Source organism: Triticum aestivum, chromosome 2B (assembly GCF_018294505.1).
Source record: "Triticum aestivum cultivar Chinese Spring chromosome 2B, IWGSC CS RefSeq v2.1, whole genome shotgun sequence".
NCBI lineage: Eukaryota > Viridiplantae > Streptophyta > Magnoliopsida > Poales > Poaceae > Triticum > Triticum aestivum.
This window is the reverse complement of record NC_057798.1, coordinates 166,605,359-166,621,231: the sequence shown is the minus strand read 5'-3', so window position 1 is coordinate 166,621,231 and position 15,873 is coordinate 166,605,359. Positions and strand designations below refer to the sequence as shown.

The window sequence follows — 15,873 nt, the reverse complement described above, 5'->3', positions numbered from 1 at the left end:
GAGGTTCTTAGTTAATCTTACATTGTTGCATCGACCTTCACCTTCGAATCTGAAGAACGGCTCAATATTGTTCTCGGAGTGCTCTTACCAAATCCAAAGGGGGGCCCTTTTTACCTTCTGTTGGCAAGGTCGATGTCGAAGGCAGTAGGTTGAGTGTCTCCAGCGAGGTGCTCATTTGTATCAAGACTGGATTGTGTTTTCTGATTTTATTTTTAGGACGGTACACAGTTAAGTCAGTCAAGGTTGCTAGAATTGTAATTCTGAATCGGATAGGAGCTCTAATCGTAGGATCGCGAATTGTACAATCTTAACTATCAAAATTGTAAAAACGTAGATTCTACTAACCAAAATTATAGAATCAAAGGGGTTAGTTTGGATTGTAAAGTCGTAGAATTGTATAATAGAATAGTAATTCTGGCAACCTGCGTATGGCAAAGAATCGCGTGAAGACCGGATGACAGGAACCTTCTTCGACGATCGTCAGCCACAAAGGATGGCTTGCACCATGGGGATACAAGTACACCAAATAAAGAAAAAAGAAGAATACATACATGATGGCTAATGCGCAATGGCCTGACTGTTGCGGGTGAGCTTCTTCGTCGACAGATCATGGCGGGTGTGTATTGCGCCACATGTGGTAGGGAGAGATATTATATCACAGGTTTTGGGTATGTCCTCACTAGGGGCGTGTTTAGTTTCCTGCATAGAGCCCAATCAGGCCCGTGCGGGAAGCCAGATGCCTGTTTGGTTGCCTGGTTTCAGCCTGCATCACACGTTTGTTAAAGCGGCCCAAAGGCTGGCTCGCTGAAAACGCTCGAATCGGCAGTGTCTCGCGAGCCAGGCCGAGCCGAGCGCAAGGGAGCGGGCCCTTGCGCGAGTGGAGACGGGAAGGATGCGAGGTGATTACTTGAGGTCTTCTTCAACCTCTAGTAAGGTCCTATCTAATCTCCTCCATCTGATCTACACAGCGATGCTTCGGTTCGAGGTAAGCTCTACACGAAAAAGATGCACCTCGATGCTACGGTTCCATTCAGGTGATCGGTTCATAGTTTCATCGGTCGTAAGTTCTTAATTTCATCTTCCCGTTTGGAGCTATTCTGAACGAATTTTATCAGATTCATCGCGCACGATCCATCATTTGAAATTTTCTTTGACCAGCAACCTAATCTCACAGTTCCTCACAACATTCGTGTTGTAAGTTTTTGGTTTCGACGATCGTAGCTTCATCTCTCTTTAAACAACAGTTTACTACACTGACGCCGCCATGTCGAGCTCCTTTGTCCTCTGCTCAAAGCCCTCATGTTCGCCCCTCTCGGCGCCGACGTCCTTCCCCTTGATCTCCTTGCCCGCGTCCTACTACACTAGAGTCGTTTCCGGCGTCGCTCATCTCGGCCTACTCTCTGTTGTTGTCCTACTGCACTGACGCTGCAATGGCGCGCACACTACAGTTCGCCGCGCCGCCGACGGGGTCGATCATCTTGGCCTCCTCTCTCGTCCCACAACACTGGAGTCGCTTCTGGCATCGATCATCTCGGCCTCCTCTCTCGTCCCACCGCACGGACGATACCATGACGCGAGCACTGCATTCTCCTCCCCTGTCCACTGTCTTTGCGCGAGCACCGCAACTAGTTCATTGACGGTGTCGCTCGCCGTGCCGCCGACTGGGTCGCTCGCCCACGACTCCATGCTCGTCATGTCGAACACGGTCACTATCCACCGCAGTCGCCATGGTCCGGTGCACACTGCATTTCTTCTCCCCCTTCCTCTGCTAGCTCTTAACCCTGTATGCTAAGTGCAAGTGCTAGCTCTTAATCACACCCCATGCAAGCAACCAAACGGCGTGTAGTCGTATGCGCCGAGACAATGCAGGCAACCAAACAACGTGCCAAAGTTGATCCCTTAATGCAGGAAGTCCATATGTAGGCAACCATACAATTTGTAAATGTGGCATGAGGCTGCTAATGGAGCTGCACAGGTAGGATCACTAAGGTGTGGGTTCAAGCTACAATATTGTATCCTAGGAATTTTTCGCCTAAGGCAGCTTGGTCAGCCTCTTTTTTAAAATTCCGGCAAACTTGAAGCTGCTTAAAAAAACCAAAACAAATTCCTCAGGGGCCTCATTCCCATTTCCACAATACAGTTCAAATTTGTTACTAATACTACAATTGTAATTAGACAGGGAAAGGGTATCATTCGGTCGACACACTCGAAACTGTCACCAACTTAACCGATCAGACAAAACAGAAAAACAGTAAGGACAACACTTCATGCAGAGTAAACTAACTCAGAACCAGGCCTGTAAAATCAATAACAAGATACGTTTGGTTCACAAAAAACGAAGCAGCATCACTGAGTTCACTTCTTCTGCTCGGTAGTCACTAACCAAGCAAAACCAACAAACATAAGTTTAATTTTAGAATCGATAGCCAAATGATTCTGAAGCAACGAAAGCTCTACACCACTAAGTTTCTAAGAACGAACCAAAGTTTGAATCATTTCCCGTTGCAAGATCCACAAGGCAATCTCAACATTTCTGCAACGGAAGTTATGCGGGTCGAGGCTGAGCGCTTAGTCTTCCTCCTCCTCGCCGTCATCACCACCACCACCTGAGGCCTTCTTCTGGTTCTTCCGCTTCACTCTTCCAGGTTGGCCACCACCAAGGGGGCTGGTGAGCGAGAAGTCGACGTGTTTCTCAGTGTCCACCCTCACCATGAAAGAAGGAATGTTGACGAGCTGCTTTCCAACCCTGTGGAGAAACATATACAACAGTCAGATGCTGATCATTATATATGATATGCCTCACATCTACAGTATACAAGGACCTCAAGACAAGAGTTATGAAATTGTTTAACTAAAACAAGGAAATTATGCTGTTCAAACCAGGTGAGTTAGAAGTTTAACTAGAAATTCAGAATACCAACAAACAAAATTTAAGACAAGGTTACCCAGACGTGTTCATTCACAAAAGCTAACTGTTCAGAGAAGAAAATGAAAAGGCTGGTAGACAAAGACCAACACAAAATTAAGCTGAAGAAGAAAACAGCATATATCAATCAAAATAAAGAGGTTTGCAGCAAAATAGGGCACTCAGAATGAAAAGGACATAAAGAGTCATTGGTCTTCCAACCTCAGTAGAGAGATATATTAACTCCTCATTGTGCCATAAAAAACATGTACTGTGGATATTTTAACAGAACTACAAAAGAGTTGATATGAAAAATAACTCCCTAAGCACTGATCAATCCACTCAAAAGAAGATTGCCCAAAAAAGATATATTAGCAAATAAGCCATGGAAGAGTTCACCTATAACCTTCATAAATTTGAATAGAGATTCTGAAACAGAGAATTTCAGATTGAAATAATTTTCCAGAATAAGATTGCAAAGATGAAAAAGCAAGGACATCAGAGAATATTTGATTGCAACATTACACACAAAGTGTCTCAGACGACCGTCGTGAGTGACATAAGTTTCTCATCATATGTCCCGTATCCTTCAATCAGTATATATCGACCAGCCAAAAATGTACAAATATCGGCAAAAAAACTGGAAACAAACTGCATAATATAAACCTACAGGCATGGGCAACCTCACAACTATCAAGCATGATCTATAAATCATCATCTTCAGGTCTGCCACTACTACAGTTTACAAGGATTGGTTCAAGAGTGATGAATATCAATAAACAAAAACAAGGAAAATCATGTTGTTCAAACCTTTAAGAGCAACAAGGGATTTACAAGTTCAGATCAACAAATGGCAATTCAGAAATATAAATAAACATATTTTAAGCCAAGGTTAACCAGGCATGTTCATTCACAAAAGTTAACTGATTCAGAGCCAGTTGCTTCATGTTGACAGCAGAAAAAGAAAAGGCTGGTATATGAAGTCAACTAACCAACAGAAAATGAAGCTATCAAGCTGAAGAAGAAGAAAACAAAATATCAGACAAAATAAAGAGCTTAGCAGCCAAATAGAGCACTCAGAATGACAAGGACATAACAAGTTAGCAACAGAAAGATCTACAACAATTATTAGACTTAATATTAACAGGACACTGTGTGTAATGTTATGATCTATCCACTCAAATAAGAAGCCCAAATAGATATATTAGCAACTAAACCGTGGAAGAGTAAACCAACCACAACCTTACCAGATTTGAACAGACATTCTGAAACTCGGAAATTTTTAGATTGCATTATTTTTCCATTATAAGATTGCAAAGCTTAAAATTATACAAGGACATGATTACAGCAAGACAAGCAAGTGACATCAAGAGAAAATATGATTGCAACATTATACACAAAGTATCTTAGACGACCGTCATGAGTTTGCATACAGTTTCTCATCATATGCCCCATCCAAAATGAATAGGCACAAGTCATGTGTTCTACAATCAGTAGAGATCCACCAGCCAAAAAATATATAACAATATCAGCAACAAAATATAGATAACTACTCCCGCCGTCCCATAATGTAAGACGTTTTTTTGGCACTAGCACAGTGTAAAAAAAGGACTTAATTATGGGAGTACAATCTAAATTACCAAAGCACATCCAAACATTACTTCTGCATATGACCTATCACGATATTATAGTGAAGCACAAAACTGTTGGCTACAACAACATAGGTACAGATCTCATTGTGGATTACTGATTCCCAGGTGAGTACTGAATGATATTCCATGACAGGATCAACTAGTAGCCCTGTAAATTTCAACATGCATAAAAGAGATGGGCGAGTGTCGATGGCTAACCTGATGTGGCGCTGTCTGATAAGGACACGCGCATGATGGATTGACTTGGCCATGCCATTCTTGAAGACGATGGTCTGGAGACGGCGCTGGAGGAAGTTGTCAACAGTGAGGGCAAGCACGTAATCAAGCTTGTTCTGTTCCTCAGTGAGAAGACCGTAGCGGTTCATGCGGCGGAGGAGAGCCGCACCCTCAAAGATACGGCGGGGGTTCTTCTCATCCAGAGTGAGCAGCTCCCTGGCAGCATTTCGGATGCGGCTGAGGGCATACTGCACACGATAGAGCTCACGCTTGGCCCGCAGACCGTACTCCCCAACCAGCTTCAGCTCAGCGTCAAGACGCTCCTTCTCATACGGACGCCTTGGCTTCTTGAAGGTCTTTCCATCTGCACCACAACAAAATCGTAAGATACTTGTAGCAGCCAACAAGAACAATCAGATACAACACAAGCACATAACGCAGTAAAATTTCAAGTGGAAATGGCATGGCTTAAACGCGTAACCGTTAAGCAGGAGATAAACACTATGAATCAGAAGCCAGCTCGTGCTAATTATCTCGCATCAAATTCTAAACTACACGTCCTGGAAGCCGCATTAGACTAAACCGAGTGAAGTGTCACAAGATAACAGAAATCTCAAGTTTGAGAAAATATATTTCAATTAGTTATCAGATCATAACCAAAATCTCTCGTTTTAGAGCCAAATCTGCTCCGTACCAGGCTAGTCTACAAATCTTCTTCGCCACTGGGTACAAATCGCCTAGTTCATCCGATCAAAACCAGAAACGGGAACGAAACTAAGCTGTTGCAATCCTATAACAGACACCAACAGACGCTGCCTCATGAAACTAGAAAAGCAAATTTGGATCGGCCCAGAGAGAGAGACGCCGTTCAGCATACGCGGCGCGCATTACGACGACATGGGTGGGTGCGTAGAGGGGGCCTTACAGTTGCGGTAGAAGTTGACGTGCACCATGGCTGCCGCCTCCGCAGGATCGCTCGGGTCGTCGGGCTGTGCGCCGCCGGTGGGGGTGAGGGGATCGGTGGAGAGTGGCGGCCGAGAGGACGAGGCGATATTATATAGGGGAGGGCTAAACCTAGTTCGGTCTGATGGGCCGGGCTTTGGACTTTGGCCCTCTTTGCTTATGCAAGCCCTAGTGAGCCTTTAACGGCGAGGCAGACACACGCGGCCCACCCCGCGTAATAAGGCCGTGAACTCGAAGCAGCGAACGGGGCGCACTCACAGGGGGGGAAAAAACACCTCACCGCGCGTCCGCGCGCGCGACGGCCGAGCGCCATGCCGCCGCCGTCGCCGGGGAAGCCGCTGGTCACCACGATCACGGCGCTGCTCAGGTCGGCGACGCGGCCGGCGCACCTGCTCCAGCTCCACGCGGCCATGCTCAAGGCCTCGCTCTTCCCGCACCACGCGCTCCCGACGGCCAGGCTGCTCGCCTCCCCGCTCGCGCCGCTGCCCTACGCGCTCTCGCTCTTCGCCGCCATTCCGTGCCCCACCCTCTACCACCACACGGCCCTCCTCCGCGCCCTCTCCGCGGCTCCCTCCTTCTCCTCGGCCGCCTCCGCGTCCCTCGCCGTCCTCGCCTCCGCGCGCGCGCGCCTCCCCGCGCTGGACGAGTTCGCCTTCCAGCCGCTCGTCGCGCTCTGCGCCAAGAACTCCGGCGATGACGCGGCGGGCTCGCTCGGGCGGCAGGTTCATGCGCTCGTGCTGCGGTACGGGTTCTTAGGCGTCGTGGGCCTGGGGAACGTGCTGTGCCACTTCTACTGCTGCGTTGGGAACATGGGGGACGCGCGGAGGATGTTCGATGAAATACCTGAGAGGGACACCGTGTCGTGGAACACGATGATCGGGAGCTATGCCAGGGCCGGGGAGATCAGCGCGGTGGTGGAGATGTTCAGCGCTATGATGTGCTGTGGTGTGGATGTCAGTGCGACGGCGGTTGTCGCCTTGGTTGCATGCGGGTGGCAAGGAGAGTCACTGCATGGGTTCAGCGTCAAGACAGGGTTCTGCAAGGATGTCAAGGTGGCGGCAGCATTGGAGGGGATGTATTCTAGGAAAGGGGAGATTGGATGTGCAAAGAAGGTCTTCGAAGATGCGACGAGGAGGGACTTGGTTCTATATAATTGCATGGTGGATAGCTGCGCAAAGGCCGGGCAGATTGAGGAGGCAATGGGATTGGTGGATAGGATGAGACAGGAGGGATTGAAACCAAACACAGGGACTCTTGTGGGTTTGCTCTCTGCGTGTGGAGCGTCGGGGGCAATCGTACCCGGTCGTCGCATCCATGAGCTTGCGCTGGAGCTTGGTCTTGAGCTTGACACTGCACTAGGAACATCGCTCGTGGATATGTACTTCAAGTGTGGGTACCCAAAGGAGGCAATTGCAGTCTTTTACGCAATGTGCGACAGGGATGTGATGGCATGGACTGCGATGATCATGGGGTTGGGGGTTAATGGACAGTCTGATGCCGCGATATCCTTGTTCCGCTCAATGCAACAAGACAGTGTCACTCCTAACGAGGTTACGTTTCTTGCGGTGCTGAATGCTTGTAGCCATGGCGGGTTAGTGTTTGAAGGGAAGAGGCACTTCGAGTGCATGGTCCGGAAATATGGCCTATCTCCTCACACCGAACACTATGGCTGCATCATCGATCTCCTCGGAAAGGCAGGGCGATTGGATGAAGCGTATGAGCTTATAAGAAGTTTGTCGTCCCATGGCGATGCTGTGGGGTGGAGAACTTTACTTGCAGCCTGCAGAGTTCATGGCAATGTCGAGCTGGGGAGGACGGTGCAGGCACGATTGGATGCCATGGGCAATTACCATCCATCAGATACCATTCTTCTGTCGAACGCATATGCATTGGAAGGCCGTTGGGATGAAATAGCACAGGTCAGGGATTCACAAGGGCAGAAAATGGACATGGACAGGAAAGAAGCGGGCTGCAGCTCCATTGAAGTGTCTTCCTAATATCTAACCTTGCTGAACTGAAGCAACGACCACCAACTGATCGCAAGGTTGGACTGTCGATGCGAAAATGTACTTGTGCCCAGGTGACTAACAGCAGTATCATCATCTATACTGATTTTTGCTGAGAGCAATCCATTATCCATACATGTGCAGTTATCAGATACAAGATTCAGGTGTAAAGCATTTTTTATTATCACCTATTTAACCAGTTAAGATCAAGATTCGGAGACAGATTGGAGTTTACATGCACGTCTGCATATGTATCTGTTGCAGAGAAACACACTCCACTCACACTACAGAAACTTCTCAAACGGTGAAGCAAATTGTGTTATGTACTTAAACCCTGTGTGGACCGTCTTCCTCACTAGTGCCACTACTATATTGTTGCTCCTCTCCCATCCTTGGAAGGATTGGGAACTCATTTACTGGCGACATCGCCGCTGGTGTTGGGTACCGTGCCTGGGGCCTTGTTACACTATTGGAAATCCACTGGTCTTGTGACAGTTCGCTATCTTCAGTGGATGTAGGTGAAACTTCTGGGAAGAGCTGCAGCTCTCGTAGTGGGGCAGCATAGCATTGCTCAGTGATTACAGGTTGCAGAGAAAGTGCCGTCGAGGTGATGACTGGTGAATGTGGTGAATGCTGTACTGGGAACACTCCGCTTGTGGGATAAGGTACTGCAACGGCTGATCTTGTAGTAGTATCCTGGCTCCAAATAGGGTTGCTTTGCAGACGCATTCTCAGCTTGTTCTGAAGCTCCTGGATTTCATTGCGAAGCATGCTGTTGTCATCACGCAGTTCATTTCTCTCCAACACAACCTGTTTCATATCATGAGGAAAGTAGGAAATGCATCAGTGATGAAGTGCTGGGGAAGTGTATTATCTGGGCAGTGATAATAGTGTAAATTACTTGGCATAAATTACTTGGAATAGTTCCTATTTGTTCATAAATATACTTGGCATGAAGCCATAAATGTTAACGGATGGGATTGGTTTCCTATTCTAAAGGAATCTCGGCACAAGAATATGTACTACATTTTCATATCCATGATATAATAGACACAAATCATCAAATTACTGAATAGAGTTGCTCTATTCAAAAGGTCTTACATAGTGAGATTCATTCTTCAGTGTGCTATTCTCCTTCCGAAGAGATTCCACTTGTGAAACTAAATCCTTCAGTATCCGTGTAGTGTCACCCAATACACATGCCTTCCCGTTGTTCTGCCTGTCTGGTTCTGAAAAGGAGATGTTTGCATTGATTTAGAAAGTATAAATGCATATCCAAAAGGATGGGGCTGTAGATTTGATACAAACTAATCAGACACATGGGGAGAAGGTCATGACATATATGCACTCAATGTAAATTTGCCTTGCATAGTGAAAGGTCAAAACTCAGGCTATTGTGTGAATACAAGCTATTTGCTAGATGTTGAATCTGTGATCTTGCTTTATTATCCTAATAAAACCAGCCTAGCATTTCGATGACCCAATAGCTCTACCAGCATGCTAAATTTTACATAGAGATAACCACTCGGCAAGCTCATATAACGGAACTTCCAAATGCGGTAATGGCACCAGAAATCATGTTGTTGCAGCTTGCTGCTTTGTACTAGTAAGATAAGATATACACAAACCTAGCATGGCTCCCAGCTCATTAAAGAGGTCATTCTGCGTGCCTCGCTTCCGCTTCTCCCTCTCCGACTTGTGGATTTTATTTGGCACCTTCGTCTCACACTTCTTGTTCACGACAGACCTGCACAATGTTCAAACATCAGTGTAAGAATCAGTCAGATGATATCAGAATTGTATGAGACAGTTTTATCTTGGCAGGAGTTCCCAGGATCATAAGACACCAGGGTGAACACTATTGCACGAATTTAAATTTGTAGCGCATGAAATCAGAAGACGAGAAGCCACACCGAATTACCTCTTCCACAGCGACAAGATTACCGATGGAATGGATGCTACGACTTGCAAGCAGTTTAAAATTTCAGAAACAATGGTTGTTTAGGGCTAAAAAACTCTGGTTGGTTCCTTTACTTCAAGGCTGAGTACGAAGTCATATGGGTTTCAGTATTTCCATATACACCCGCGATGATTTTATTGAAAAAAGATCATGCTCGAACTAATTCTACAGGGTGAAAATCGCTGCGGAATTCAATCTGCGGGCCAGTTCATTTTCTTGCTCCTCTTCCCAAGACTGAAAAATAAATCAATTGCAGGCCCCAGAACTCACCCTTGGACGTGCAGCCTTTCGGCGGGGGCATTCACCATGTCCCTGGGCACCATGCTGGCCCAGAAGCTCGACCCGGTACCCTCACCCTGCGACTAAAACCAAGGTCCATCAGTTCCTCCGCCTCCCCGGCCCGCCCAGCAACAAGACGAAAGAACATGAAGAAACAAATAAATCAGGAGGATTACCTCCAATTGAAGCGGACAAGGGGGCTAGGATTCGAGAGTGCGAGCCTAAGAGCTGCTCTTCGAGGGTTTCTTCTACCTATGGTTCTCAGTGATCGCACGAGGTAAAGGGGTGGGAGGGAAGGGGGGAGAGACGGGAGGGGGAAGCTAAGTAGGGGGAGGACGACGGACGGATCGTCCAACGGGGAGAAGCCGGGGGCGGAGGGAGAAAGCGACCCGCCGTGTGATTGGGGACGTCGTGTAGCGTAGCCGAACCGTGGGGCGGGGAGAGGGGGATGGCGATGGGGCGGGGCGCGTGGGCGGCACCGTTCGGCCGCGCGTGCTGCTGCGTGGACTTCCCACCTCGGCGCCGTGGCGGGCGCGGTGCCATGGTGGGCACGAGCCTCTGGACCCAGCGGCGGGTGGGCGCGTGGCGTCGCTGGCCCAGCGCCTAGTTTATCCAGTCCGACCTGGATCCCTCCACGGGCTCGCGCGTGCCTGGTGGCGTCCGGCCGCGTGATCCATTGCGAATTTTATATACGGAAGGTAAAGAAAATACTTCTAGAAAGGAATTAGTACTACGGAAGTCCTAATCTGCGCTCGAGCATGACCAGAACAGTAAACTCGCAAAAGTAAAAATCAAACAATACTGAACTTTTTTCATGGCACCGGATGTAATTTTTCATGAACGTGCTCCAGGGGATCATGTTTCGAGTGCTTGCAAATTTTCATCGCCATATCACATTTGTGGAAGTCCTGACAAAAAAGATAAAATCAATGCTTCAAAATGCTTTTAAAAGTAGCATCTTCGGAGCATCAATTATTTATTTTTTTGCCATGACTTTCACGGATGTAATTCCGTGATAAAGCTTTGCAAGCACTCAAAATATTTTTTGATGTTTATTTATTTTTACTTTTCATCCGGATTCATTTGAACCCGAGCTAAGAAACTCCATGTTCTCCCTTGCCAACCATCCCAACCATTTCTAGATCGTTTACATTTCACACCACTCATCTGCATGTGCAATGCAATCAATTTTTTATGACATCATGCATCGTTGTTATCATGGCACGTGTGTGAAAGGCTGACATGAGCAAACAGAGTACCTCCTGGTGAGACAACTGTCTGGAGGACTAGCGACGGCGTCACCTGCTCGTGCCTCTGCCCCCGTCGATCGGCGGAGGGTAGGCGGACGATTCTGGGCGTTTGCGGACAGTGACGACGGAGAGGACGACGAGGACGGGGTTTGCCCAGGCGGATCGCCGGTGGCGTACTCACCAACGCCGTCCGACGTGATCTGCGAGGCTTTCGCCCCCGGGTATGATGAGGAGGAAGTCGCGGAGATCGTCGATGCGGTAGTCCCGCCCGATGACCCGGCGAGGCAGGGGTTGCGCTCCGAGGAGAAGGTGGAGTTAATCCGGCGGGTCGTCCATCGGAGGACGGCGGCATCGGCAATCCGGCCTTGGAAAGGTCCCATCCCCAAGGTATGCATGCCAAAGCTAATTCTGCTCGACATGGTTGAAGGAAATATGCCGTAGAGGCAATAATAAAGTTGTTATTTATATATTTTCTTATATCATGGTAAATGTTTATTATTCATGCTAGAATTGTATTAACCGAAAACTTAGTACATGTGTGAATACATAGACAAACAGAGTGTCACTAGTATGCCTCTACTTGACTAGCTCGTTAATCAAAGATGGTTAAGTTTCCTAGCCATGGACATGAGTTGTCATTTGATAAATGGGATCACATCATTAGAGAATGATGTGATTGACTTGACCCATTCCCTTAGCTTAGCACTTGATCGTTTCGTATGTTGCTATTGCTTTCTTCATGACTTATACATGTTCCCATGACTATGAAATTATGCAACTCCCGAATACCGGAGGAACACTTTGTGTGCTACCAAACGTCACAACGTAACTGGATGATTATAAAGGTGCTCTACTGGTGTCTCCGATGGTGTTTGTTGAGTTGGCATAGATCGATATTAGGATTTGTCACTATGATTGTCGTAGAGGTATCTCTGGGCCCACTCGGTAATGCACATCACTATAAGCCTTGCAAGCAATGTGACTAATGAGTTAGTTACGGGATGATGCATTACGAAACGAGTAAAGAGACTTACCGGTAACGAGATAGAACTAGGTATTGAGATACCGACAATCGAATCTCGGGCAAATAACATACCGTTGACAAAGGGAACAACGTATGTTGTTATGCGGTTTGACCGATAAAGATCTTTGTAGAATATGTGGGAGCCAATATGAGCATCCAGGTTCCGCTATTGGTTATTGGCTGGAGACATGTCTCGGTCATATCTACATAGTTCTCGAACCCGTAGGGTCCGCACGCTTAACATTCGGTGACGATCGGTATTATGAGTTTATGTGTTTTGATGTACCGAAGGTAGTTTGGAGTAAACCTGGGCAAACGTCGGGCCGGGCCGGGTTTCGGGCCGGGCTTGTAAAAGCCCGACCTTCATTTCTCAAGCCCGAGCCCGGCCCGAAGCCCCAAATACTCCCTGATTTCAAGCCCGAGCCCAGCCCGAAATCAAGCCCGAAGCCCGAAAGCCTGGCCTGAACACTGTTTTTTAGTACGTGTACGTGCAAGCCCGGCCCAAAAAATAGAAAAAGAGAAGCCCGAGCCCGGCCCGAACTACCATTCGGGCTGCAAAACAAAGCCCGAGCCCGGCCCGGGTTTTTAGAGCTGGGCTCGGGCTGGGCTGCCCATGCCCGGGTTTAGTTTGGAGTCCTAGATATGATCATAGACATGACGAGGAGTCTCAAAATGGTCGAGAAATAAAGATCGGTATATTGGATGGCTATGTTTGGACAATGGAATAGTTCCGAGTGTGTTCGGGCATTTACCGGAGTACAGGGAGGTTACCAGAACCCCCCGGGGAGTCAATGGGCCTTATTGGGCCTTAGTGGAAAGGAGGAGGCGGCCAAGGTGCCCCCCCAAGCCCAATCCTAATTGGGAGGGGGGTCGGCCCCCCTTTCCTTCTCTCCTCCTCCCCCTTCCTTCCCTCTCCTACCCCAACTAGGGAAGGGGGAATCCTACTCCCACCGGGAGTAGGACTCCCCCTTGGGCGCGCCTAGGAGGCCGGCCCTCTCTCCCTCCTCCACTCCTTTATATACGGGGGAAGGGGGCACCCCATAGACACACAAGTTGATCATTGCTCTCTTAGCCGTGTGTGGTGCCCCCTCCACCATAATCCACCTCGGTCATATCGTTGCGGTGCTTAGGCGAAGCCCCGCATCCGTAGCATCATCGTCACTGTCATGACGCTGTCGTGCTGACGAAGCTCTCCCTCGACACTCTACTGGATCATGAGTTCGTGGGACGTCACCGAGCTGAACGTGTGCAGATCGCGGAGGTGTCGTACATTCGGTACTAGGATTGGTCGATCGTGAAGATGTACGACTACATCAACCGCGTTGTCATAACGCTTCCGCTTTTGGTCTATGAGGGTACGTGGACAACACCCTCCCCTCTCGTTGCTATGCATCACCATGATCTGAGTGTGCGTAGGAAATTTTTGAAATTACCGCGTTCCCCAACAGTGGCATCCGAGCCAGGTTTATGCGTAGATGTTATATGCACGATTAGAACACAAGTGAGTTGTGGACGATAATAGTCATTGAGGGAGTCCTGGACTAGGGGGTGTCCGGATAGCCGGACTATCATCATCGGCCGGACTCCAAGACTATGAAGATACAAGATTGAAGACTTCGTCCCGTGTCCGGATGGGACTTTCCTTGGCGTGGAAGGCAAGTTTGGTGATACGGATATGTAGATCTCCTACCATTGTAACCGACTCTGTGTAACCCTAGCCCTCTCCGGTGTCTATATAAACCGGAGGGTTTTAGTCCGTAGGACGAACAACCATTACAACAATCATACCATAGGCTAGCTTCTAGGGTTTAGCCTCCTTGATCTTGTGGTAGATCCACTCTTGTACTACCCATATCATCAATATCAATCAAGCAGGAGTAGGGTTTTACCTCCATCGAGAGGGCCCGAACCTGGGTAAAAACATCGTGTCCCTTGTCTCCTGTTACCATCCGCCTAGACGCATAGTCTGGGACCCCCTACCCGAGATCCGCCGGTTTTGACACCGACATTGGTGCTTTCATTGAGAGTTCCTCTGTGTCGTCACCGATAGGCTTGATGGCTTCTTCAATCAACAACAATGCAGTCTAGGGTGAGACTTTTCTCCCCGGACAGGTCTTCGTGTTCGGCGGCTTTGCACTGCGGGCCAATTCGCTTGGCCATCTGGAGCAGATCGAAAGCTACGCCCTGGCTATCAGGTCAGGTTTGGAAGCCTAAACTTCACGGCTGACATCCGTGGAGACTTGATCTTTGATGGATTCGAGCCACAACCGAGCGCGCTGCACTATCACGGTGGGCATGATTTAGCTCTGTCACCGGACAGTGCCCTGTAGGCCGCACATGAGTCCGCTCCGACCCATAGTTCGGAGCCGACCGCGCAGATCGAGGACAGGTGGCTGGACACCGCCTCGGGGGCTGCAACTTCTACGGCGATGGAGCCGAATACTGACCTTGTCCTTTGCAAAACCCGTGACTTCGAGGTGCCGGACTCCTCGCCGGACTCCGAGCCTCATGCGCCCCTGCCAATCGAATCCGATTGGGCGCCGATCATGGAGTTCACCGCTGCGGACATCTTTCAGCACTCACCCTTTGGTGACATCCTGAATTCGCTAAAGTATCTCTCGTTATCAGGAGAGCCCTGGCCGGACTACGGTCAGGATGGTTGGGACGCGGACGACGAAGAAATTCAAAACCCTCCCACCACCCACTTTGTAGCCACTGTCGACGACCTAACCGACATGCTAGACTACTACTCCGAAGACATTGACGGTATGGACGACGATGCCGGAGACGATCAAGAACCAGCGCCTACGGGGCACTGGAAGACCACCTCGTCATACGACATATACATGGTGGACATCCCAAAGGATGGGGATGGCGAAGAAGCAGCGGAGGCAGATTCCTCTAAGAAACAGCCCAAGCGCCAACGTCAGCGGCGCCGCTCTAAATCCCGCCACAGCAAGAATGGAGATTCAGGCACCGGAGATAATAACACCCCAGAGAGTGCCGAAGACAACCCCCTCCAGCAAGATTCAGCACAGGAGGACAGAGAAGCCAGCCCTCAAGAGAGGGCGGCAGACGAGGAGATAGAGGATGACAATTACATGCCTCCCTCCGGAGACGAGGCAAGCCTCAACGACGACGAATTCGTCATTCCAGAGGACCCCGTCGAATAAGAGCGTTTTAAACGCAGGCTAATGGCCACGGCGAACAGCCTAAAGAAAAAGCAGCAACAGCTTCGAGCTGATCAAGACCTGCTGGCCGACAGATGGACCGAGGTCCTCGCAGCCGAAGAGCATGAACATGAACGCCCCTCCAAAAGCTACCCAAAACGCAAGTTGCTCCCCCGATTAGAGGAGGAGGCATACAAACCTTCATCACCAGCGCACAATACGGTCGACCGACCACCTCATGGCCGCGACAGAGAGGCATCTAGGCCCTCCACCAGAACCATACCCCAGCACCGCTCGAAAAGCGTGAAGCTGCGGGGGAATGCGTCGGACTTGCGAGACGTATTGGAGGACAAGGCAAAACAATCAAGATCTATCTACGGATCACGTGGGCGCCCCACGATCCACGACGACTACCATCGCGCCGGATACAGCAACTCCGGCCGGGCCG

The 15,873-nt window shown here is 48.9% G+C and overlaps 2 protein-coding genes and 3 non-coding genes across 6 annotated transcripts; all 5 read right to left on the bottom strand.

Annotated features, from left to right (window-relative positions):
- Positions 1 to 2,275: 2,275 nt before the first annotated feature.
- LOC123044114 (40S ribosomal protein S9-2) lies at positions 2,276 to 5,873 on the bottom strand. The gene is made up of 3 exons (XM_044466756.1): positions 5,699 to 5,873; positions 4,756 to 5,137; positions 2,276 to 2,746 (listed from the first exon to the last, which is right to left on the bottom strand). The coding sequence occupies exons 1-3, from the start codon at positions 5,724 to 5,726 to the stop codon at positions 2,569 to 2,571; spliced, it is 588 nt and encodes a 195-aa protein (XP_044322691.1). The 5' UTR covers positions 5,727 to 5,873; the 3' UTR covers positions 2,276 to 2,568.
- On the bottom strand, positions 3,081 to 3,165 carry LOC123047872 (small nucleolar RNA Z162). The gene has a single exon (XR_006423183.1). It is a non-coding gene; the product is annotated as a small nucleolar RNA Z162 (small nucleolar RNA).
- LOC123047870 (small nucleolar RNA Z161/Z228) lies at positions 3,399 to 3,487 on the bottom strand. The gene has a single exon (XR_006423181.1). It is a non-coding gene; the product is annotated as a small nucleolar RNA Z161/Z228 (small nucleolar RNA).
- On the bottom strand, positions 4,268 to 4,358 carry LOC123047871 (small nucleolar RNA Z161/Z228). The gene has a single exon (XR_006423182.1). It is a non-coding gene; the product is annotated as a small nucleolar RNA Z161/Z228 (small nucleolar RNA).
- A 2,028-nt stretch (positions 5,874 to 7,901) lies between the features above and the next one.
- Positions 7,902 to 10,364, bottom strand: LOC123044113 (transcription factor BHLH062). 2 transcript variants are annotated; one of them, XM_044466754.1, is made up of 5 exons: positions 10,158 to 10,364; positions 9,973 to 10,064; positions 9,371 to 9,489; positions 8,844 to 8,971; positions 7,902 to 8,552 (listed from the first exon to the last, which is right to left on the bottom strand). In XM_044466754.1, exons 2-5 carry the CDS (start codon positions 10,023 to 10,025, stop codon positions 8,070 to 8,072), a joined length of 783 nt encoding a protein of 260 aa, XP_044322689.1. In that variant the 5' UTR covers positions 10,026 to 10,064; positions 10,158 to 10,364; the 3' UTR covers positions 7,902 to 8,069. The 2 variants fall into 2 exon arrangements, with proteins under 2 accessions (XP_044322689.1, XP_044322690.1); XM_044466755.1 differs by having other exon boundaries at positions 9,973 to 10,058; positions 10,158 to 10,327.
- Positions 10,365 to 15,873: the final 5,509 nt, after the last annotated feature.